Here is a 26,590-nt window from a genome sequence, read left to right as displayed (position 1 = left end):
ACCATTCCCCCAAGCAGTATATGAAAGAGACTGTTTTCTCACATCTTTAATTAACACTGGGTACCGGGTTATGTGTTAGATTTTAATTTAATGTGTTATAAACCAACAGTATTTCCTTTATGGTTTCTGACTCATGAATCAATGCCTAGAAATAATTTCCCTACTATAATTTTCTTAAAATGTCTACAATTTCTTCTAATACTTTTTATGGTTTCATTTATTTTCATACAGAAATCAAATTCCATCAGAAATTAATCTTGTTTTACGTCATGGTAGGCATCTTTTAATTTCAAAATGGACACTCAGTTGTTTCAATACATTTAATAAATAACCTATCTTTCCATCTTCATGACTTACAGGATACATTAAATGAATATCTACATTTGAATATATTTCTGGACATTGCACTTTTTCTATTTGTTTGTCTACTTTTCCTTGACAATGATATTATTTTATGTATTATAACTTTATAATACACTTTAATATCTGATAAAGGTTCTCTTTTCTATTTCCAGATCAGAAGAAAATTTATATTTGTACAAAACTGAATGATCTCATTCAGGGAAATAGTTGGTCCCTTTTTATTAAAGTTTTATTAAAGTTTTATTACGTTCCTCTGTAAAGTTCTTTTTCCAATGAAGACTCTTCATATTTCTTGCTGATTTTTTTCTAGATAATTCTATAGTTTTGATTGCAATTGTAAAAATATTTTTATGTTATGATATTTAGCTAATTATTGTATAGGTAGATAGATATTGATTTTCACAGATATTTTTCTAAAAGAGCATGTTATATAAAACTTACTCAGTATTTTCTTAGTTTTCTAGTCGATCATATAATATGAAAATATTATACATTTTCCCATATTTACTACTTATTCCTGTTGTTTTTAAAATCTGATTGGACTGGCTGTCACTTTCAGAATAACTTAAAATAGTGTAAAAGCATAAAACTTTCATGATTTTAATAACGTAAAGCATGATAATGGAATTCTCCATTCAGTACTGAAAAGAACAAAGATTACAAAGGATTGAGCCACACCACATAGGTAAAATCTATGCCTTTATAATGATAATAAAAGAAACAACAGGAACAACAATGACACATCTTTATTGGCCACAGTTAGAGAGTGCTAAGCCATTACTCTGAAATTTGGATTTCAAGTATTTATGCTTCCTTCTTGTTATGAGCTGTGTAAGCTAACCAAATAGTTGATAAAATTGTTTTTAATAATTTCACTTAATATATGGTAAAGGAATGATGGAAAATCACCAGTTTGAAATGCCTAATGAGATAATGAACCGAGGAAACAATTATGGATGGATGCTAAAAGCTTTAGGTAAAATGTTGATGTAAAACCTTATTTTGGAGGGAATCAGGTTACTAGCACATGAATCCACTATTAAATTTCAGCACCACCATAAGTGAGACAACCAGATATCATGTGTCTCACTATGAAATACTCTTGCCTTAAAAACAAACAAATGACAACAACAAAACTGTCTGGATCTAATCTAACTTAAAAGTTAACTCCTAGTTTACAGAAAATAGGAAAAATAGAGGAATAAAATGAATAACAAAATGAAAAAGCCAAATCTAGAATGTTGAACATCCAAAAGGACAAATAACTTGGTTTCTTCAACAATCAATGGCATGAAAGAAAAAGGTTTGTTGCAGAATACAGTTGACTCCTGAACAACATGGGTTTGAACTGCATGGGTCCACTCATACGCAGATATCTTTCGATAGTAAATACTACAGTACTACTACATGATCTTGGTTGGTTGCACCTGCGGATGTGGAGCAACCAGGGATATGGAGGGTTGACTGAGTTATAAGGAGATTAATTCCCACATTGTTCAAGGGTCAACTTTAAAAGAAATTTAAGAGACATACAACCAAATGCAGTACAGATCTTGATTCAAAACTTATCTTAAATAGGTATCTTGGAGGCAGTTAAGGACATCTGAATATTGACTTGGTATTAAGTGATAACAAGAAATAATTAATTCTATTAGCTGTAATAGTAGCTTCTTAGTAACTCAAAAAATAATACCTAACAAATAACAAACAAACAAATATGAAAGTTCCTTCAGGGATGCATAATGAGATATTTACAGGTAAAATGTCAGCATATTTGAGTTTTGCTTTAAAATACCTCAGGTTACAGAAAATGCATGGAGTATATAAAGCAGTGGCAAAATATTGGTAATTGTTGAAACTAGGTGATGGGTAGATTGAGGTTCATTGTACTATTCTCTCTAGTTTTGCGTAATGCCTGTGGTTAGTGACAGATTAAAAAGAAAGCAGGTAAGAAGAGACAGTAGAAAAAATAGGTGAGGATCAATGATGATTCTAAGTAGAACAGTAGATAGAGGCAGTTAATATAGTAAGCACAAAGTTAAGTATTACAAAGTACAAGTGCGGTTCACACAAACAGAGAAGGAATGTTCGAGATTGCTGAGAATTTAGAATTGAGGCACATGGGTGAAGAGCAGGAGAAGTGAGCAAGAGAACTCAAATAAGATGCCTAGAAGGGCACTCACTACCTGCATCACAAATGTTTAGGAACTAGTGTAATAAATGAGTTTTTAATGTCTGGATTATTTCTCTTTGGTCCATCAACTTCTCCCACACACTTCTTTTATGTAAAGCATACTGATAAGGGCTAAGACTATGACCTCCATCTCATGGTCATTATAGCAAGAGTTATATTTGGCCATGTTTATCTATAAAATCTTCTTTTAAAAAACTGCAATTAAAGAGACTTTTAAAGATGTTTTTAACCTCACTTTATAAATATGAGAACAACAACAAAAACCCCCCCCTGAATTTTGTATTATCCTAGGATGTACAGAGAAGGCAATCCAATAAGGCCTGCCTTGTCACATTCAATAGAGCAACTGCAGAAGCAATTTGTTACAAGCAGATGGATAGTTGAACACTGAAAAGGATGATAAACTAGAACAAAATTAGATATTGAAATCAATTTCTTTTAGGCTCACCATGAAACTTCAGATTTACACAAACAATTGTATTCGAAGAAGTCAGAAAAAAATGCCATACTAAGATGGGTGCCCGTGAAAACAGAACTTTACACATGCTATAGCCTTTATAGCCATCATTTACTTGGTTGGTCCAAATATTTATAGTTCATTGTTATGACTGCCAAAACTGGCAACCACAAGGATTGTTGTCTCAATTAGGACAGTAAACAGATTGTCTCTTTTTTTAATGAAAAAATCTAAAATGTAATACTTCACAGTTTAACATGTTTATTCATCTAAACGAGCTAAAAAATAATGGTGCGACATCTGTTCGAGAGGCATTGGTACCTCAAATTTTGGCTGCCTCCCCACCATTTTGGTTGTTGTTTTAAAAAATGAAGAATAGGAGGGGGTACTGTCATCAAAAAATCTTCTGGCATGTAAAGTATCTTATTTTTCTTGAAATAAGGATCTCATGTCTGTTGCTAGGGATAAAAAAAAAAAAAATTGTCTAACAAAGAGGCACAATGCTGAATACGACAGCAGTTCAATTGTTTTAAATACATTTACTGACCCACTATAGATATTTCCACACTGATATAGTTCTTGAAGTGACTCTCCCAGTTCCCTCTATACTTACCTGTATAGCTAAAACCTATACAAAATAGTAAAGGGTTTCTGTAGGCACTGAATTCATCTGCTACAATTTTTACTGTAGGTTACACTGATTTTAGATATGGTGTCAGTGGAACAAAATCTAGCAAACATTCTATCCAGGCTGCATTGGAGCAATTCTAATAAAAGAAGGCAGTGCTGCTAAGGGAAAAGTGGTGAGAATCTCCCCAGAGAAGCCTCAGGTAAGTGTCTTCACCTAATTGTTGGTAAGAAAAAAATAAAAGTTTATCTTAGATAGTCTCTGACACAATAACCTTATGTTATGGATGAAATACATTAAAATTTAAGTTTAATTTCTAGAAGTTTATTTCTGAAGCTTATCTAAAGCATAACTTGATCTACTGAATTATCAATGACTATATAATTTAGATTCTGGAAAATATAACACTTTAGTTTTCACATAAATATAGCATTATAATGAAAATTTAGTTTTATTTACAATGGGAGTGAAGATTTAGACTAAGTTAAATTTAAAACAATGAGTCTGATTTTTAACAATACTAAGGTGAAAATAGCATATTTGATTTCCTAGAAAAGAGCAACGTTTCTGTTGTGTAGCAAATTTAATGCTAGTTGTCTTGATCTTAAAGAGAACCAGGATTAAATATATATGTGTCCCAATACAACCAAAGACCATAAATGCTAAATGCTGAGTTGATCAATATTGTGATTTTTAAGTTTTATTTATTAAATGCAAATAATTTTTGATCATCTGTTACATGCAAGAACTGTGCCAGGCTCTGAGAGGACTGAAAGAGATTAACTTAAATTCTAACATGCATTTATTAAAAATGTGCAGACCACTACACTACTGCAATTACAGAAATGAATAAGAACATATTCTCAGGATTTTGTAATCCTTGGTTGGAGTGGGAATATTTCACCTACACTGACAAAAAATTGAAAAAGATTGGAAAATCTTCAAGTATTTTGCCATCTTAAAACAACAACAAAACCTCATTCTGGTACTAAAATAGGATTTTAGCACATTTGTTTTAAAAGAAATTATAGATGAGGTTATATTTTTACAACATCGCCTCTCAAATGAATTTACATATTCTGTATTTTTCATGCAATATAAGAACCAGCAACCATTCAAGCTTCATTCAAAGTGTTCTATAGGCTGTACGTTAAGTCCAGCTGCGTTAGTTGAAATTTCTTCTGCAGAAAGAGTGTGTTAACAGATAGATTCTAACATTCTGAAAAGTCATTAATTTTTTTTTTTTATTTTGTCTTCTGAATTACTCTGAGCAGTGAATTATTGGAGGGGAAAAACCCATGCCTAAAATTTGTATGGTGCCAGTCTCAGATTTATGCCAAATACCACTCACTATTTAAAAGTGTAGTCCCCTGAAACTGCAGACCGGATATCACCTCTCTGTCTTCAAAGATTCAAACCAGACTTCAACTTGGGATTTCTCTACAGAGGATTGGCTGCTTCCCAGTTAATGTGAGTTTGAAAAATGTGCATTTCACGAAAACATTATTTTGTAAACATACATTGTCTCACTTTACCTGCTATTTATTAAAATCAGAGTTTAGCCTTTGGGACTTACCATCAGTTAATCAGCTAAGTTAGTTATGCTGTGTCTAGGCTAATATTCATTACTATCAGAAACAACATTTTTCCTCCAAAGAATACCTCAAGAGTAGAACAGGATAGTAAAGTTGTTTTTCTCCTTTTTTTCAGGGTAATGAATTTTCAAACATTTCCAAGAGTACAATCATCTATTTTAAATACTGTAAATTCTGTAATATCTCACTTGGATAGGTATCTAATAGACAATTATTACATATCCTTGCATTTAAATTACCACTGAAATTAGAAATAATCTTTATTTTATATGACCGTATTTAACACCAGATGGGAGGGGAAATAACTAAATGAAGATTGTTCACATAAATGTGATAGGAGTGGGGGAAAGCAGTATTTCTTGACATGTGGCATGTCACTCAGGAAAGTAAAAGACCCATCATATCCAAAATGCCAGCTTGGATATTCTCTTGCCACCCACTTCACAAACAGACATACCACATGGCATTAAATGCTGCAACCTTTCCTAAAAATGCCACTTGGATTTGTCCACTGCGGTGAATGTATAGGAACTCTTGGTCTGTCTCTTGAGTTTGTGATTTCAATGGGAAGAATCCAGGAAACAGCACTGGCTAAATTTTGCCCTCAGATGTTTGGCATAAATGATCTGTGAGGATACTGGAACTTTTGGCTGTTTTCACACTGATGAAATAAGTTATGCTACTTGAAAAAATTCTACAGAACATAATGCTACCCAACCACGTTCAACTATCTGCAAAAGTCTCAAAGACTATCTAGGATATTTATCAATACTTTCTTCTCTTGGAGAGTATGGAAACAATCTTAACATTTTATTTACTCTTTATAAATACAATGTATTTACTATGAAACACCTTATGCACATGTTGCAAGCTATTCATTTTCTATACATATTTATGTAAGGTAGTAACTAACAACTCTGCTGTGGATACATATTTTTCCATTTTCTAATCTTTATGTATTCATGTGTTATAAAATTATTTTAAAATTCCATTACCAGTAAAAAATACTGACTACATTAGTCATTATACTCCAACGAATGTAAAATACCTTGAAAAATCATATAAACAAAAAACTCCATATATTTTCTTCTATTACTTTTCATGAAAGGGTTCTAATTGATTTAATTCCCAAGAGACAAAATACAATTTTGTAAAACAAGTTTGTATTGTTCAGATATAAGAGACAACCCAAGAAAATGACTCTGAGTAGGTAGGACTTCTGCTATTACCGTTGTGTGAAAAACACTGCACAATTAGACAACAGGTTGCTACATATCTCCTAAACAAGAGGGGCAAACTGATACTGCAAGCAGCCAGGACAACATAATTAAAATAGAATTCCAAGTTTATATTAATAGAGTAATAAGTTAATTAAAATCAAGATCAACTGAACTTTCTATTTACACCAGTTCAGACAGCCCAAGAGGAAAGCAACTCTATTTTAGAGACATATGTGACTCTTTGAGCTTCTGTCATCCAGGTGCCATTTCTGATGGAGCACATGTGCACTGAACAGTTGGCAAAGAAGGAAAAAGATTACTGTAGATGTATGTGCAGATTGTCTCTCTAATGATATAAACTACGTCTGGAAAGAAAGCAGGGCTTCTCTGTAAAATGAAAAATTTCCCATGAGTTTTCATTCCTTCTTAGGCTCTGAATGTGACTAGAGAATGTTTCTGTAAATGAGGATATATACTTTTACTTAGAATGTATATGGAACAAAAATAGATTTAGTAATCTGTAAGTGATGGAGTTATACACATAAATTGCCTAAGACATCTGAAGAATTTAGGATCTGTTTTTCACTTTATCTAAATGCACCATGAATAGGTTGCCTGTCAAAGTAGAAAGATTTATAAAAGTATCTGGTAGCACACATACTACGTTACTAGGTAAGGTTCTTTTCTTGATATCCTATGCAACATTTTAAAAGATATTTCTGCAAACTGAAAATACCAGCAGAAAAAATTCAAGATCTTGCTGTCTCAGTACTTCAGAAAGTATTGGTCCCTAGAGGTGCTTTTATAAAATTATATCTTTTTCATGCATTGATTGCTGCTCAACTAATCTTCATCTGGTTCCAGATCAGGGTCAACATCTGTGGACAGTCTGAGATAAAAGAAAGCATAGAAAGCCAGTAGGAGGGCCAATATAGCTGCAAGTAGAAGGCCAACTTCCTGAGGAAGGAAAAAAAAAGTAGATTTGAAATTCATGAAATGAGGTTGGTTAACGTTATCAGCTTCACGAGATAAAAAAACACAGTCTAGAATTAATAATCACATTCTTTTTGTTTAACACTTTCTGTCATTAAGCAAAGAAACTTTTGTGCTTGACAATACCTAATATAATGGCAGGTACATCAGTGGGTATAATAATAGATGTGTATTATTATTTTTATTTAAATTTGTGTTTTTCTAATTGTAAAATTAACATTTATAATTTTAATATATTTTCGTAGTTTGGATATCAAACTGTTGGATGTAAGCAATGTAGTTTGTGACTACACAGTTTATCTTTCTCTATCTGAGAAAGAAATAACATTTGAGAAAGAAATAACATTATTTCTTGCTTCAATACGTTTATTATTAGCTATAGCATTTGGACACAGATTCTTTTTTAAATTATCATTCCTTTTCTAATAGGAAGAAACTATTATAACCGGTTTCTACATTATGTCTCTGTAAACATCCTTATTAAATATTATTTTTTAAAACTCATTTTTAAATTCTAAATTCTATAGTTTACAATGTGGCAGAACAAAACTAAGTACTCTTGGCTCATAAAGCATGATATGATATAATTAACACAACTATGAAGGATGGTCCTGGATACTTCATTTGGCGATTTGATATGGATTATATTAATCAATTATGCTGAAATAATAGCCAAAAAATTACCATATATACAATGGCAAAAATCATATTATTTTTCAAAAAGTCTATAAACTTATATACACACACACACACACACACACACACACACACACATACCATGAAGGAATTTTCTCCATATTAACATATAATTTGGCTAAACAGAAAGAAGAATAAATAGTGCTAGTACAGTATCCTAAGGGGCTTAAATATTCCCTTGTAATTCTCACTTGCATATCACACCCCTTCCTGACATTATTTTATGGAGAAGCAATTTATTTGCACTTACACAAATGTAGTTTACATTTCAAAAGAATGCAAAATTAATAATTCAACATATGCCACCTAATAAACTTTAAAAACATTAAAATAAATTTGGTTTATAATCAACATGTAATTTTTACCTGGATGTTGAAATTACAAATGGACATTTTATACAGATTTTTAGCTTTATTATTAGATTTTTTTAGATTTGCAAACTATAAAAATAAATATTAATAAAATACATGGGGTTGAAAGATTTAGTGTCAACTATTTTTGTAAGATTTGATTTCTCAATCTACTCTATCAATATAATGTCAAATTAAAGTGAATTTTTCTCTGCTGCAGTTGGAATACTTTGGCATCTCAAAAGGGTATGGCAGCATCAGACAGGTTTCATTTATTTTCTTGTATCCACAGCTGTGCTCCCAGACCCATCTGGTTACACAGCTACTAATTTTAAGAGGATGTAATAAACAAGTGACACACAACTGCAAACTCCATCTGTTCTGTACAGTGGACAAAAAACTGTTCAACAGCAGTCACCATTCCCATAAGTTTAACACAAGACTAAAGTTTTTACTCTTGATTAGAGTCTGTGATTCTCATCTCATTGATAATCACCTCTAATTGCTGGTTTTCAACTCCTTTTTATCCTTTCAAACAGCTCTGTATCATCTTCATTGTACATTTTCAGAATATCCAGAGGCATGAAAAAGGGGTTTAAGGGTAGGAAGCAGAGAACATTCATAGAATACAACTTCAGAAGATCCATTAATTCAATTAAGTCTATTCAACATACTATGGTGTAGGGGGTGAGGCTTCCGAAGTATTGGACGAGGAGGTACAGCAAATCATTTGTTTCAGAATGTCCCTATTCTGCTAAGGAGATAAGTATTGTGGGGACTGCATGCTTGGAGGGTTAAAACTATGGTAAAATTTGAAAATACTGCTTTCAGAATTCTGGTCACACTAACCATAACTTAGAGACCTACAGGCATTTATGACTCTCCCCACCCTTGGTCATTTTTAGTTTTAGATCAGGAATAACAAAGAGAACAAAAATAATGCTTCCAGCTGGCTCATCCCAAGGGGTTGTTAGCAGGATCTGGTTGCCATTTGAATATTTTATTTATGTAACAGATAAATCAAATTTCTGATCCTTATTTTTTATTATAATTACTTGTTTCAAATAAACTACTTAATAAACAAATATAGATTATCTTTTTCCTTCTAAATACTAGGAAACACAGGTTATTTGCATTCTAAAAAAATTTTCCCTGATGTTGCAACTCTTGAAAAATAATCTTCAAATTGAACAGCAACCAAATAACAAATATTAGTTGTGCAAATAATTTTTAGGTGGTACTCATTACTGGGTCATAAATTATGACATTTTGTTTATATTGGTAAAATACACGAACTAAAAATAGCTTCTCAATAGAAATAATTCCACATTTTGAAGAAGTGATATTCATATCTTATTCTGAATCATTACTGTTCCATGAAATTTTCTATCACTAAACATACATTTATAAAAAAGCACTAGAAGCCCCTGAGGGTAAGTACCCTATTGTGTAATTTTTATATCTCTAATCCATGATTTCTCAATCATGTGATTTCTTGTAGAAATTCCTCCAAGATAATTGTGTCTTATTCATCTTTTTTTCCACAGGTTCTACAACATTGTAATGCTCATAGCAATTTCTAAATAAATGAAGGATTGAGTCAGATTTATATAATTTATGTACAAGGTATATTAAAATTATGTAATGTTTTGAAAACTTTACAGCAATAATATCCATAATACTATCTTCACAGCAAAACTGAAAACATTTTGTAATATGTAGTATAGTAACACAAAGCAGACTTAGTTGAGTAGGGGATCTTTAGGCCAATGACAAACATCCAAGGACAGTCTTATTTATGCAAACCAGTAATAGCTAATTCAAAGAAATATTTATGTTAAGTGTATTATTTAACTCTTCTGACTATACTGTGAGGTAAATGGCATAAAATCCATTTTACAAATGTGCCAGTTTAGACTCAGCTAGATCATTTTAACAGTAAGAGGAGTCATGTGATTCTAGGCCTCTTTCGTGTTCAGTTTTATCATTGCTGTTATTTTTCTATTCCTTGCAGCTGTTCATATTTTCTGTAGATTTAAATTATTTTAAAAGCATAGCAATGATTCATTCTAAAAACTAAGTAGTAAAGTGATAAAATATTATAACATTATGGTCATCCTGTATTAACTAGATAAGAGTCAAACATGTTTGATGTTCATTAATCCTTAGTTGCTTCTCTGACATTATCAACATGGATAAAATCACTCACTGGGGAAATTAAATGGCATTAAATGGCAATTGCTGAAAGAAATTTCGTTATTTAAAATACTATGCTAAAATGACAAGGCAATCAAAGTTTGACAGGGCCAACTAATTAGTATGCCAGATTTGAAATGTAAAACACCTCCATGGTTCTGATTCTAAAAAGTTTCCTATTATTTTAATGGGCTCTTTACATAAATTTTCAAGCAAAGTAAACAGTGTTTAAAGATAAGGTTTTTGTTTTTCACAGGTTTACAAATCAAAATGATATGCTAGTTTATTAAAAAGGAGCTGTTTTTGATGTCAGAAACTTTTCTGTACATACTTTAAATCATAAATGAAACCTAAGAACAATTTTTTTCTCATAAAAGATAAACAAATTCTATATTGCTTTTAAAAAGACATTCGATTGCACTATAAGGTAGACTTATACTAGGAATATGGTTATTTCCTCAAGTTAAAACCATAGCAAAATGATAAGAGCAAATGAAATAGAGGATATATACAGGAAAGTGGTATATATCAATAAATGCATGGCTGCACTATTTTTCAAATTCTAATTTGCAGCTGCTCATTATACTGTGCCACAAGTGGATTGTGCTACCCCAATATTCTTCTAACAAGACAAAAACAAAGCCCTGTATTGTGAAAGATAAAAATAAGTGACATATTGCTTTCCTGGAAAATGAGAGACAGTGCTCTCATTACAAGAGACAATCATCAGGTAACTAACTGCAAAATAAGAAACTAACCACTGGTTTTAGAAAGTTTGTGTCATGGAAATAATTTTAAAGATGAATGAAATTTCACATGAAATTAGAAGAAAACTTCAAAAGATTAATCATCTCTCTTTCAAACAAAAAGGCAATTCACTTTTTTTTTCTTTTTCTTCCGTTAAAAGCTGACACACAGCACTAACTGAGGAGATTGTGCTGTGAAAACATACCGCAGCACACAGCAATGCTTGATCAAAATCAGTATCAGGAGTAAAAAGAAGGCAGTGTTTCGTGATCATAATAGCAAATTCTGGAAGACAACCAAATATATCATCTGGCAGTTCAACAGCTGTTACAGCTTGGTAGTAATACCTTGGCATTTGCTATAAGCTATAACTTAGAAAAATTGATTTTTCATCTGCCAGATAAAACCCAAAATCTCCTTTTAACATTTTAATATTTAAATAAAATATAGGTACTAGTCACTTTACTTTTGCACATTTGACAGTAGAGCCGTCAAATTAATTTTTCTATTTATAGTTTAATTTTACTCTAAACACTTGGCAGAGTTGACATGGGTAATAATGTAAATGTAATTTTGTTGAACTTCATTGTGCTAGCACATTGGATTAGCATCTGCTAACATCATTCTCAGTTGCTTTTATCCCTCTTAAGCAGTTAAAACACTGGTTTTCTAAAAGAACAAGTTTGGGAACATCATTAGAATTTCATCATAGAGAGTACTGACAACAAAAATAATACACGTGTAAAATTACATATATTAACGATCTAAGTATATACATTTATAATTAAAAGTTAAACAACCATAAAATGAAACTTATTGCAAGTAAGAAAAGTGTTTGATCCAGGCCACATATATCGCTGAAGTGTTTGAACAATAAATACAGTAGCTAGAGAAAAAGTAAATTGCAACTTTAAGTGTAACTGTCTCTCTTAAGTTACATTAGGTCTTATTCTAAGACCTAATAAAATCTTAGAATGGGAAGGATGTTTCTCATTAAGTAAATTCTCTTTAAAAGCCTTTAATCCTGGCATTTGACTTATATTTTGAAATGTCATAAAACATTTAGAATTCAACATTTATGCAATCCAGTTTTAGAAAATGAGATGGCATGCAATATATCAAATTTTAAAGTTATCAAATACAGGTACCTTTATGCCTATTGCTGTTTTCTTTGCTTCTGCTTTTAATTTGGTTGCTCGTAAAATAGGTTTGGTTTTTTTATAATCCTGTTTACCTGGAAAGAGATAATTTCGGACAATGAGCTATAATTTAAGTTTAACGGCCATCTGAAATGTCAAGAACCTTTAAATAGAGTAAAACTGGGAGACAAAGTTGCAAAGTAATTCCCAGTTATGGAAACCATAAACTGGTCACCCTAAGGTCAATTTTTCCTTCTCTCTTACTTTTTCAGGAAGAAGATTTGACAGACATCTTTCATTTGGTGTGAGGTGAATATCAACAAAGATAAAAAATTCTTTTAGAGAATAAGATGTTTAAAGCAAAGAGAGTAAACCTTTAGAAGCATTTGGAGACAAATGCGGAAATAAATGAAATTACATAAGATCCCTTTAAACAAGTAAGGTTAACTCTGTCTTCATAATTGAAGAATAACAGTTCATTAGAAATTTATTTTATTATCGATATATTAAGTATTCAATAATCAATCTGAGAAGTATCTTCAAAGTAAGAAACTAAAGACTGATCTGTAAATATCTTTCAGTTGCTGAATTCTTTAGAAAAAAGTATTTAACTTTTGTTTGCTCTCTGTGGAGGACAGAATAAATATGGCTAGATAAATGATGAAGGATAGCTATATTTAGACATTAGTTTCAATGTTCTTTACTACATTTAACAACCAAAAATGAACAAAACTGAGTTAGTGTCACCAAATTTGTTTTTTGTGTGTGTGTATACCACCTGGTGACCCCACTAATGGGTAACAAAAGAGCTATTACACACTCTGTGAGGAAAACAGATTTAACAATAACAACAACAAAAGCACTGACTAGAATAATATACTCTTTTTGTTAACCAACCTGTTAGCTAAGAATTGGGTCCAATTAGTCTCAAATATAATCATATGTCATTCTGAGTGGGAGTTAACATTTGACCATATAATCTCTTCAACTATTTTATATTCTTCTATTTGGCCTTGTTGTTTCCATTTTATTCCCTTTCCTTTCAAAGATCAATTACTTTCCAAAACTTACCCCTGTAGTCTATCAAAATAATACAACTGCTAACTTTAATTTCCACATCTTCCTCACACTGAAGTAAATCTGAAAGCAGTTTATCTAAAGTATACCATCAAAATTTAATGTGCAATATATTTTTTAATGTGTTTGCTAATGATTCAAAAGTACCTTCAAAATTCTATATAGATTTTTAGAATTAGAAATGCCAGGGAGAAGTGAGACAAATGAATGGGAGAATGAAGAAATGCTATATCTGTGTTCATTAGACACATAAAAGTATTTATTTGGCTGAAGAGCTTTTTTTTTTTAAGAAGTCTGTATGCTATTTCCTTAACTGCAATGGTATAGCAGTCATTCTGGATCTATGAGCATGCAGCAGCTTAATAAATATTATTTGATGATGGGGTTTAATGATCCAGAAATGAGCCAATTGTAAAAATGTATATCAAATGATCTAAATTTAAATTATGGAATGAACAAATACAGAAAAATATTACTCTGACCCATTTTAAATTAGCAACATTTAATTTTGCTGAAAAAATCTTGACAAGTGTTCACTCTGATTTCACATGTCAACAGTCAAACTATTCATGTCATTATTCCTGCTGAGATATAAACAGTTCAGAGCAATGAAACTGGTGACACATCAAATGTCTCCACTCAGGGTTACAAAGCAAGTTTCTAATGAGAACCTAAAAAGAAATTTCAATATTATAGATTTGAAGCCAAGAAGTCATTTCTTATGTTATATATGCCCTATAATAAACTCTGGGTGCAACGGGGACAAAATAAACAAAAAAAGAGATTATCTTAACCAATCTGCTTTTTGTAGACATATGCAGTATTCTGGATGATGTGTCTGTCATAAAGCAGATTCAAATATGCTTAAAAGAGTCAATGTTAAAGTGAGATTTTATCATTCTACTTCACTTGCCATTGGTTAAGTAATGTGTTCTATTTCAATTAAAGCCCTATAATCTCTTAAAGAATAATACTTCTAAATTTATATTAAAGTTGATATGAACATTTGAAGCAGTATTTATAATAAATAGACAGTTTTAAAAATTATTACACACCTCATACTTCTCCAAAAAGTGCATCTGTCATTAATGTAGCATTCTCCTTGCTGACTGTGATATCCAAAAGTATACATTGCAAAACGTGGTTTCAGTCTACTAAGTGAAAACGTTTACAGGGGCATTTGTTAAGTTCTTTATAACTAAAACCAGATCTCTCCATTATACCCAAAAAGATATTTAACATTTTAATTTTTTATGGCTTCATGAAAAATACCTATGCGCACATGATTGTAAAAAAAATATAAAATAAGAAGCTCCTGCCTTCTGAATACTTACACCCAGGAAAAAACACATTTATGTAATCTAGATTTTATATGCAGACAGCTTTTAAAATACAATTGGATCTGATTTTGGTATATCAATAATACAATAACAAAAGTGGCAATTTAGCAATTGCTCATTACATTTTATATGAGAGAAATTCGAGCCTACAAAGCCAATATGGGACCTCAATCATCTCGTTTCTCTCTTCTCAATTACACCATTCATCACAGTTCTGTATTTTAATTTCCTATGACATAGTTTAAGTAACAAAAGCTTTCTCCCCTATCTCCACACTTTCTGATGGACTGATTTATGCTTCCTCCCTCCAATATGATCCTATTATATTATTTCATTATATTTTATTTTTTACTTATCATACAGTGAATATAACTTTTTTTTTTCCTTTTGGTATACAGTTCTATGAATTTTAATGCCTATGTATAGATCATGTAATTACTACTATAATCAGGATATAGAAAAGTTACATTATTTCAAAAAACTCCCTGGCACTAACTTTCTAAACTCACCCTCCTTCCTACCATAATTCCTGGCAACCACTGATATATTGTCCATTTCTATAGCTTTGTCTTTTCAATAATGCAGCAAAAATGTGACAAGAGCTTCTTTTATTCAGCTTAAGGCCTTTAAATTTCACCCAAGTTGTATGTATCAGCATTTTATTCTTCTCTATTGCTGGTTAGTATTCCATTATAGGAAGGTACCAGAACTTGTTTATCCATTCATTCATTGAAGTACATTTGGGTTATGTCCAGTGTTTGGCAAGTATGACAAGAGCTACTATAAACACAGGTATGCAGGTTTTTATGTGAACATAAGTTTTCATTTATCTAGGGTAAGATTGCTGAGTCATATGGTAAGTATATATTTAACTTTGTAAGAAATTGTCAAACCATTTTTCAGAGTGTTTCCATTCTCACCAGCAATGAATAAGAGTTCTGATAGCTTTGCATCATCACTAGCACTTGGTATTATTGTATCTAGGTTATCTAATTTTTTAGTGTACAATTAATTGTTCATAGTATTCTCTTATAATCCATGTTATATGTGTAAGGTTGATAGTAGTTACACTGTTTTGTTACTGGTATTAGTAATTTGTTCTTTTTTTTTCCTTAGTCTTAACTACAGGTTTTTTCAATTTCCTTGATCTTTCTAAATAACAAATTTTGGGTTTTGTCGATTTTTTTCTACCATTTTTCTGTTTTGTATTTTGTTTATTTCCACTCTAATCTTTCTTATTTCCTTCCCTCAGATAGCTTTGAGTTTAGTTTCCACTTTTTTTTCTAATTTTTTAGATAGAAATTTAAGTTATTGATTTGAAACCTTTCTTCTTTATTAATATAGTCATTAACAAGTATAAATCTCCATTCAAGTACTGCTTTATCATCATTTCATAAGTCAGCAGGGAGAAGAAGAAAGTTGTACACAAAAACACTTGTAGATATATTTACCTATGCAGTTATTTTTACTGGTGTTAACTTATTTTTTCTGTTTGTGGATTCTAGTAACTGCCTTATGTACTTTCATTTTAGCCTGGAGGATTTCTTTTAGTGTTTCTTATAGGGCAGGTGTACTACTGACAAATTTTCTGGTTTTGTTTATCCAAGAACATCTTGATTTCTCACTTTTTTGAAGGACAGTTGTGCTAGATGTAGAATTTTTGGTTGACACTCTTTTGCTTTCATCACATCATATATAATGAATTACTTTTTACTTTCTGCTTTCAAGATTTACTCTTTATGTTTGACTTTCAGCAGTTTGACTATGATGTGGCCAGGTGTGGATCTCTGAGTTTATCCTTCTCAAAATTTTGTGAGGTTCTTGGATATACAAATTAAAGATTTTCATCATATTTCAAGAAGGTTTTTATCTTTTGAATATTCTTTTTGATACTCTCTCTTCCTCTTCTCATTCTGGAACTATTATTATGCATAGACTGGTATGCTAGATAGATTCCTATAGGTATCTATGGCTGTGTTCATTTTTTGTCATATCTCATTTATTATTTTTTATTCATGTTCCTCAGACTGGATAATCTCAATTAACCTCTCTTCATGTTCCCTGTTTCTCCTATAAGTTCAAATCTACTGCGAAGTCCCTCTAGTGAAATTTTTATATTGGTTATTATATTTTTTCAAGTCCAGAATTTCTATCTTTTATATACATAATTTACATTTATATAATAATATTTTTTATTTGTTGGTACATCATTCTCATACTTTAATTCTTTAGACATGGTTTTCTTTATTTTTTGAACATATTTTAAATGGCTGATTTAAAGTCTTTGTCTAGTAAGTCCAAGGTCTGAACTTGTCTAGGGATGCTTTCTATTCTTTTTCTGTGTATGGACTGTAATTTGCTGATTTTTTTGTGTGTTTCATAATTTTTGTAGAGAACAGTTTTCTACAAAATAGTGTTATGTAGCAACAGTTAAATAACGTAATGTGGCAACTCTGCCAATCAGATTTCCCCTAGGATTTGTTGTTGCTGCTCTTTGTTCTTCTTTTGTTGGTGTTGCTGTTTGTTTGTTTAGTGACTTTTATGGTCTAATTCTGTAGAGTCTGTATTCTTTGTTATATGGAGTCACTTAGCTTAATGTTCATCTAATAACTAGACAGGTATTTTCTTAAATGTCTTTAACCAAAAAATCTTCCAGGTTTGTTAAACAGGTGTTCCATACTTTGACAGGACTTTATAGTTCTGAATTAGCCTTCACTTCCTGCTAGCTTCCTCAAGGTCAGCAAAAAGTGAGAGCTTATGACCTTTCCAGGTCTTTACTGGACATGGCATAGTCCTACACAGGTTCATGACTTTCTAGATTCCCAAGAATCCATGTCAGGGATTTAAAAAGACACTATGAACATCTCATTGCCCAGTTTTAAAAACAATATTAGGTCAGCCTTATGCTAGCCCCAACTAGTAATGCTGCCTCAGGTAGTCGTGATGTTAAATGCTTGCCACTGATTGTTTTTGCCAAATGCCATCAGGAAAGGACTCTTCACACAGAATGAGCTCTAAGTCAGGTCAAATAAGGACAACTTCTGAGAATGGGGATTTTCAGTAAGCTCCCAGGCATGCCAAATAGTGATAGTTCTCAGAGGATGGGATTTGGGGTAGCTCCAAACACATTTGGCCTCTCCAGTGACTGCAGGCTGCTGTTTTTCATGACTACTATTGTTGCAAAGCTGAGGAGAGGAAGACGGGATTAAGGCAAGTTGAACAAAACAAAGCTTGATGTTCTTACTCAGAGTTAGCTGTTTTTCTCAAATAAACACTCTTTGCACTGTTTTAAATATTTGAAAATTTGTAGATTTCTGAAAAATTTGATTTTGACAATTTTTTGTCATTGTTCTTGCTTTTATAGAAGAGCAGACTTTTGAGGTCCTTACTTTCCATTCAAGAAGTGCTTCTCTTCCATCCTTTTACCTTTAATCTCATTATATTTGAAGTGAATTTCTTATCTACAGCCTATATTTACATCAGTTTATAAAATTTCAACCTGAAAATCCTCTGTCCTTTCATTGGTATGTTTAAACATATACATTTAATGAAACTATTAATGTATTTTTATTTAGGTCTACCATTTTATCTTTGTTTTCTTTTTGTTTCTTTTGATTTGTTTCTGTTTCACTTTTCATGCCTTTTTAAGTTATTTGCAAATTTTTTAATATTTTGTTTAAATCATATATTGTATTTTGATATATTTCTTAGAATAATGTTTCAATAGTTTCCCAAGAGATTACAAAATATACATTTAAGAGTCTAACTCAAATCAATATTTTATTCAATTTCCTGTTTTTAAAGATATTCTACATTTTAAAAAAATTTAACATGCACAATCCAATACATTTCACATTCTAATATAATGGAAACAAGCAGTACATTGCTTTGTAGTGCTAGTTTTACTAGTTGATGTTTATCTCTTTTGACTTTGCTGTACTTATATTTGATCTTCTTGGACATGTGTCATAGGTTAGGAAAGTTGTTTCTATACAGTTGACTTTTAATAATTCAGGACTTTAAATGTCCATAGACAAAGAATTATACAAGTGAATATACTATTGTAGCACAGATGCATTTTCCTTAAAAATGATAGACAAGACACTGGTGTTCCTATTTGATGCATGTTCTTATTATAGCTTAACTGTTTTGCAATAAAAAGTGAGAGGCACATGCATAGTTAGAAGGACTATTATACTTTGGTTACTGAAACTTTATATTCATGATAAAAACTGCAGGTTGTCCTTAGATAATACCTGTGTTTTAGTTCTGGAATAAAATTTCTAACTGCTCATCTCTATTAGAGTTTTGTGTTCAGTTTAGTTGAAGAGTATCCTTAAATTGCTAGATCTGTACTATTAAAAAGTTACATTAATATTGTAACTATTTATTTGTATTAATAGAATTTTCTTGATACTGTAAAACCAAAACAAAGTACAGGAATAAAACAAAGTTCAGGTTGATAAATGATGACAAATGTCACTCTTAATCCTCAATCTCAATTACCTTCATCAAAACAGCAATAACATTCTGTTTGATTTTCTCTAAAATAACTACATATTATATCTTAAACTTATGAGACATATTTATAATAATGAAATGCCACCTTTTGTATGTTTAAAATAAAGTTGCAAAATTATTATTCTAGTAAAAATTCCATGATATGGAAAACTGTTTTTATGGCTTAGTAAGAATATAGATTCTATTATCCATTATGTATAGGACTTAACAATAAATATATATTTAGATGACTGCATTATTAATATTGCCAATACAAATAGAAAATTTCTGTGAAATCATGACATTGAAAGTTAAAATTCCTTCAATACAATCTGAGATTCTTAATAGAGAGTGTGTGTTTCTGTCAATATCTCATTATAAAGCTTCTCCCTTTGCATGTAAAATCCAAGATCATTTTGGGGAAGAAATATAAAAGGCCTTCCCCAAATATGCTAATGATACAGCTAAGTAATGCACTTGGAACAATAAAACATATTAACTTTCATGTTAATGCCTGGACTTACCATAACTTATATAAGGGAAAAATACACTTAGAATGTATGAGCTTTGCTATTTATTCTATAATAGAATTTAGTAATTTTTTTGTTCAAAATTAATCTGGACTTAATGCTGAAAACTGGGCATTTCAAAATAAGGAACATTAAAGCTTGCATTTTCACACAGGAAACCTGTACTATAAAATTGCTCTTTGAACAAATATTAGCAACTGATTATCAAACCTCTATGAGTATATACACATAGCTATTGAGCACATTGTGAAATGTACTCAATACATGTACTCAATATATCTCTGACATAAGGTTACTTTGGCTAGCAAGTATCAAAATATTGTTATCCATAAGGAAACAAAAAAGTTATACCTATGTGTTTATATATCTATATATAGATATATTATTACTACTATTATTATTATTATTTTCACCTGTATCCAAACTCTTGCTTGCATGAGACATTATTTTTTATGGTTAGCAGATAGAGTTGCTAGAATCTCTGAGAATAGTATTGCAAATAGTGTAACATCAGGACATATCACCAATTATAATTTTTCTTAGTTAACCTTGTACCTAAGCATAACTGAAAATGTTCACTTATGGTCATAAGAATTTTTATATCTTATTTTCTTAAGCAGTGCTTTCATTCATTCATTAAAAATTATTGAGCACTTACACTATATAGAAACAGTGTTCAAGGTACTGAAAATAAAATAGTTTGGCAAAACAGACCAAATGCCTATTATCCTGAACCTTGTAAAAAGATGGATAATAAGCAAACAAAAATAATGGTTCAATTTGCTAGGTAATGAAAAGCACTAAAAAGAAGAATACATTTGGCAAGCAGCAGAAAACAAAGGAGGGAGATGTATTGTTTCAGATAGAGTGGTTAGGGAAGGCTTTCTTGGTAATATCACTTGACATTATCATTTGATGTCACTTAACCAGATACTTGAATGATGTCAGGGAGGAAGTCATGTGGATAACTGGTGGAAGGAATTCCAAATACTGGGAACATATTAAGTATAAAGATTCAGAAAACACTAACTTCTGGAGGAGGCCAAAATGTCACTGAAGTCTCCCAAGTCAGAAAGAGAGCTTAATAGGTAATAAAAGTAAAAAGTTCAATTTCTGATGTCAGGCTCAGTGGTCCAGAACCAACTGTCAATATCTGAGTATATAGGCTCAAATGATAACCTTGGAAATAGGCAGGATCTTCAGCTTGGTTCCCTGATATGTGATGTAAGAGCTTTTGAAAGTAAGAGTGAAGTAGAAATATTAATCCCCTTGCTTACTAAAATGGTAAATCAAAGGGAATGCAAATTCCTGGAGAAGCTTCAGAAACTGAGTATATCATCAAAAACAAAATATGCGGGCTTCCCTGGTGGCACAGTGGTTGAGAATCTGCCTGCTAATGCAGGGGACACGGGTTCGAGCCCTGGTCTGGGAAGATCCCACATGCCACGGAGCAACTAGGCCCGTGAGCCACAACTACTGAGCCTGTGCATCTGGAGCCTGTGCTCCACAACAAGAGAGGCCACAATAGTGAAGCGGCCTGCACACTGCAATGAAGAGTGGTCCCCACTTGCCACAACTAGAGAAAGCCCTCACACAGAAATGAAGACCTAACACAGCCAAAAATAAATATAAAAATAAATAAATAAAAGATTACTATAAAAAAAACACAAAAAAACCCCAAAATATGCAGTTACACCGATTATTTTCGCAGATCTATTTATTTCCTCACTGTGGCTAGTTGGTCTTGGAGACTGAGTACAATTAAATATTAACTTAATGTAGAATTTTTTTACTGTACTTACCGTAGCAGAATATAAATGTCCTTTGCACATGGTCACAACTAGCTAATTAATCTAGCCAATGCATTTTTCTAAATTCTGACCACAGATACCACAAGAGGCTATCTGCCTTTACTGGAAGGGACAGCAGTATACTTACAAACCTGCTTTTAAACTATATCAACTCTCTATTTAATGCTATAATCTGATTCCAATAGACTAACTGCCTCACCAACCTGCAATATATCACAAGGACAATAAGACATAAGCCCTGGAGAAGACATGAAAACTGCCTGAGATGCCTCATTCATATCTATATCTATATCTATATCTATCTATATCTATCTATGTCTATATCTGGGAGAAGAAAGAACATTGTGTCAAAAATACAGAGACTTATAAACTAAATCTGATTCATGGAAGTCCACTGATTTAGAGCATGTCAACATTATCTCCAAGAAGAAAAGGTCAACTTGCTGTGCTTTGTGCTCTATCTACCATTAAGAAGGGAACATAGGTACAACTTCTTAAGAAACTGGCATTACTTGATAATGTCACATATCCATACCTATAATCCAACATTTTTCTACTGGGTATATATTGTAGAGAAAAACTCTTGCACATGTGAACCAAAGAACAGACATGTCTGAAAATATTTATAGAATCATCATAATAGCATTCATAGGAAAAAAACTGAGAATCATGCAATTGTCAAAATGAGTAGGATAGAAAAATATTGGTATAGTCATATAATGGAATGCTATAATGCATAGAAAATGAATGAACTATATCAATATTCATCAATAAGAATAAAACTTAAAAATATGTTCAATAAGAGCAAGATACATAACAACATATACAGCATGATTTCATTTATATAAAATTCATAAACTAAAAAATATATTGCTTAACACATATCTAGGTAGAAAATTCATAAAACGGAATTAATACAAAATCAAGATAGTGGTTATCTCTCACAGGGATAGAGGCATAGAGGGTGTAGCAATTGGGAAGGTGCATAAAGAGGCATCTAAGCTACTGGTATATGTCTAATATTTAACCTAGATGATGGATACATGGTTGCTCATGTTGTTAATTTTTTTAATCTACATGCATATTTTATATATGTAAAGAACCTGAAAAGCTGCTAAGACATGGTACAATAAAAGGTTCTCCGGTAGATTGCTGTACAAGCTCTTCTACTTCTTAGAACTTATGACATGGCATAGTCAATGGAGCCTGCAGTGCTTTAAGCTAACTGAGACATAGAAACAAGTCTTTAGCAGGTCCCAATTAAAAAGAAGTGGCAGTCTCTAGGGTTTTGGAACAACACCATACATCCTTCAACAGGTAACAGCTGCTAAGAAACAACTCCTGGATTGCTACCAAGCTCTGATGAAGACGGACTACCTGGTCATGAGACTCAGGGACCATCTGGCCTGAGCTAACAGTCATGAATTGGGGGTTATCTAATTCAACAAATCATAAAATAGTGTGTACTGTTTTAGTAGTTAAAAAATAATGTATGTGGATGGTTCATTATAATATGCTGCACCAGCTGGAAGTACACTGCTATCTTTGGAGGTGGTCCTAAAACACAATTTATAAGGGAAATCCTCCCAGTGCCCAAAGTTTAAGTAGTACATTTTGTTGTGTACTTTACCTAGAAAGAGAGGTAACCTAAAAAAAATACACAGTATTAGTTTTCCTGAATTGGAAGCTGAGTCTGCTACCCAGTCAGTTTGGATTATTCATGCCTACGAGTAAACAGTAAAATGGGGACTCACAGTGTTGGCTGGGATAATTGATGTTGGCTATCAAGGAGAAAATGGTTTGTTAATACACAGTGAGGGCCAAAAGGAATATGGAAAGATGTGAAGGAACTCCTTGGTTAATCCCATGTACTACCATGACCAATGGTAGAATTTAATGAAATTTATATACAGTCAACTGTAATCTAGAAATGATTTAAAGTATACAGGAAGATGTGGTAGGTTATACACAAATACAGTTGACCCTTGAAAAATGCAGGGGTTGGGGCACTGACCCTCTGCACAGTCAAAAATCTAGTACAACTTTATAGTCAGCCTGCTGTATCTCCAGTTCCACATCCATGGATTCAGCTAACCCAGGATCTTGTAGTACGCTAGTATATATTTATTGGGAAAAAAAAGTGTGTGTATAAGTGGGCCCGAGCAGTTCAAACTCATGTTGTTCAAGTGTCAACTGTATTTCACCATTTTACTTATATAAGGGACTTGAGAATCAGGATTTTGGTATCCATGGGGGTCCTGGAACCAATCTCCCATGGATACCAAGGGTCAACTGTGTGGTATGTAAATATACATCTAGAAGAAGCCCCATTTGGAAGATGGCGGAAGAATAAGACAGGGAGATCACCTTCCTACCCACAAATACATCAGAAATACATCTACATGTGGAACAACTCCTACAGAACACCTACTGAATGCTGGCAGAAGACCTCAGACTTCCCAAAAGGCAAGAAACTCCCCATGTACCTGAGTAGGGCAAAAGAAAAAAGAAAAAACAGAGACAAAAGAATAGGGAAGGGACCTGCACCAGTGGGAGGGAGCTGTGAAGGAGGAAAGGTTTCCACACGCTAGGAAGCCCCTTCGCGGGCGGAGACTGCAGGTGGCGGAGGGGGGAAGCTTCGGAGCCGAGGAGGAGAGCACAGCAACAGGGGTGCAGAGGACAAAGCAGAGAGATTCCCGCACAGAGGATCGGTGCAGACCAGCACTCACCAGCCCGAGAGGCTTGTCTGCTCACTTGCCGGGACAGGTGGGGGCTGGGAGCTGAGGCTCCGGCTTCGGTTGGATCCCAGGGAGAGGACTGGGGTTGGCTGCATGAACACAGCCTGAAGGGGTCTAGTGTGCTACGGCTAGCTGGGAGGGAGTCCAGGAAAATGTCTGGAATGGCTGAAGAGGCAAGAGACTTTTTCTTGCCTCTTTGTTTCCTGGTGCACAAGTAGAGGGGATTAAGAGCACTGCTTAAAAGAACTCCAGAGACAGGTGCGTGCCACGGCTATCAACGCGGACCCCAGAGGTGGGCATGAGATGCTAAAGCTGCTGCTGCAGCCACCAAGAAGCCTGTGTGCGAGCACAGGTCACTATCCACACCTCCCCTACCGGGAGCCTGTGCAGCCCGCCACTGCCAGGGTCCCGTGATCCAAGAACAACTTCCCCAGGAGAACACACGGCACGCCTCAGGCTGGTGCAACGCCATGCTGGCCTCTGCCACCGCAGACTCACCCCGAACTCCGTACCACTGCCTCCCCCGCACCACTGGCCTCAGTGAGCCTGAGCCGCCGAAGCAGCTGCTCCTTTAACCCCTTCCTGTCTGAGTGAAGAACAGATGCCCTCAGGCGACCTACACACAGAGGCAGGGCCAAATCCAAAGCTGAATCCGAGGAGCCGTGCAAACAAAGAAGAGAAAGGGAAATCTCTCCCAGCAGCCTCATTAAATCCAAGCAGCGATTAAATCACCACACCCAACTTGATGTGCCCTGCATCTGAGGAATACCTGGATACACAACGAAACATCCCAAATTGAGGAGGTGGACTTTGGGAGCAACGATATATATATACTTTTTTTTTCCCGTTTTCTCTTTTTGTGAATATGTAGGCGTATGCTTCTGTGTTTGTTTTCTCTGTATAGCTTTGCTTTTACCATTTGTCCTGGATTCTGTCTGTTTATTTTTGTTTGTGTGTTTCTTTTTTTGGTATAGTTTTCAGTGCTTGTTATCGTTGGTGGATTTGTTTTTTGGTTTGGTTGTTCTTTCTTTCTTTTTAATTACTTAAAAAAATTTTAATAATTAATTTTTGTTTTTATTTTAATAACATTTTTATTTATTCTATTTTATTTATTTTATTTTATCTTTTTCTTTCTTTCTTTCTTTTTTTTCTCCCTTTTATTCTGAGCCATGTGGAGGACAGGCTCTTGGTGCTCCAGCCAGGTGTCAGGGCTGTGCCTCTGAGGTGGGAGAGCCAAGTTCAGGACATTGGTCCACCAGAGACCTCTCAGCTCCACGTAATATCAAACGGTGGAAATCTCGCAGAGATGTCCATCTCAACGCCAAGACCCAGCTCCACTCTACGAACAGCAACCTACAGTGCTGTACACCCTATGCCAAACAACTAGTAAGACAGGAACACAAACCCACCTACTAGCAGAAAGGCTGCCTAAAATCATAATAAGGTCACAGACAGGCCAAAACACACCACCAGACGTGGACCTGCCCAGCAGAAAGACAAGATCCAGCCTCATCCACCAGAACACAGGCACTAGTCCCCTCCACCAGGAAGCCTACACAACCCACTGAACCAACCTTAGCCACTGGGGGCAGACACCAAAAACAACGGGAACTACGAAACCTGCAGCCTGTGAAAAGGAGACCCCAAACACAGTAAGTTAAGCAAAATGAGAAGACAAAGAAACACACAGCAGATGAAGGAGCAAGGCAAAAACCCATCAGGCCTAACAAATGAAGAGGAAATAGGCAGTCTACCTGAAAAAGAATTCAGAATAATGATAGCAAAGATGATCCAAAATCTTGGAAATAGAATGGAGAATATATACAAAACGTTTAACAAGGACTTAGAAGAACTAAACAGCAAACAAACATTCATTAACAACACAATAAATGAAATTAAAAATTCTCTGGAAGGGATAAATAGCAGAATAACTGAGGCAGAAGAATGGATAAGTGACCTGAAAGATAAAATAGTGGAAATAACTACTGCAGAGCAGAATAAAGAAAAAAGAAGGAA

The 26,590-nt window shown here is 33.3% G+C and overlaps 1 protein-coding gene across 5 annotated transcripts in view; it reads right to left on the bottom strand.

The window, feature by feature from the left end:
- Positions 1-4,152: 4,152 nt before the first annotated feature.
- Positions 4,153-26,590, bottom strand: part of TRIQK (triple QxxK/R motif containing) — a 93,249-nt gene continuing 70,811 nt past the window's right edge. For all 5 annotated transcript variants that reach the window (XM_029223254.1, XM_029223257.1, XM_029223252.1 and 2 more), the window contains 2 exons: positions 12,588-12,673; positions 4,153-7,414 (listed from right to left, as the gene is read on the bottom strand). In XM_029223254.1, coding sequence (XP_029079087.1) covers positions 7,301-7,414; positions 12,588-12,673 — 200 coding nt within the window. In that variant the 3' untranslated portion in view covers positions 4,153-7,300. The remainder of the gene's footprint in view (positions 7,415-12,587; positions 12,674-26,590) is intronic.

This window comes from Monodon monoceros, unplaced genomic scaffold (genome assembly GCF_005190385.1).
Source record: "Monodon monoceros isolate NGI ecotype Baffin Bay Population unplaced genomic scaffold, NGI_Narwhal_1 Super_Scaffold_14, whole genome shotgun sequence".
NCBI classification, from domain to species: domain Eukaryota; kingdom Metazoa; phylum Chordata; class Mammalia; order Artiodactyla; family Monodontidae; genus Monodon; species Monodon monoceros.
This window is presented reverse-complemented; position numbering and strand designations above follow the sequence as displayed.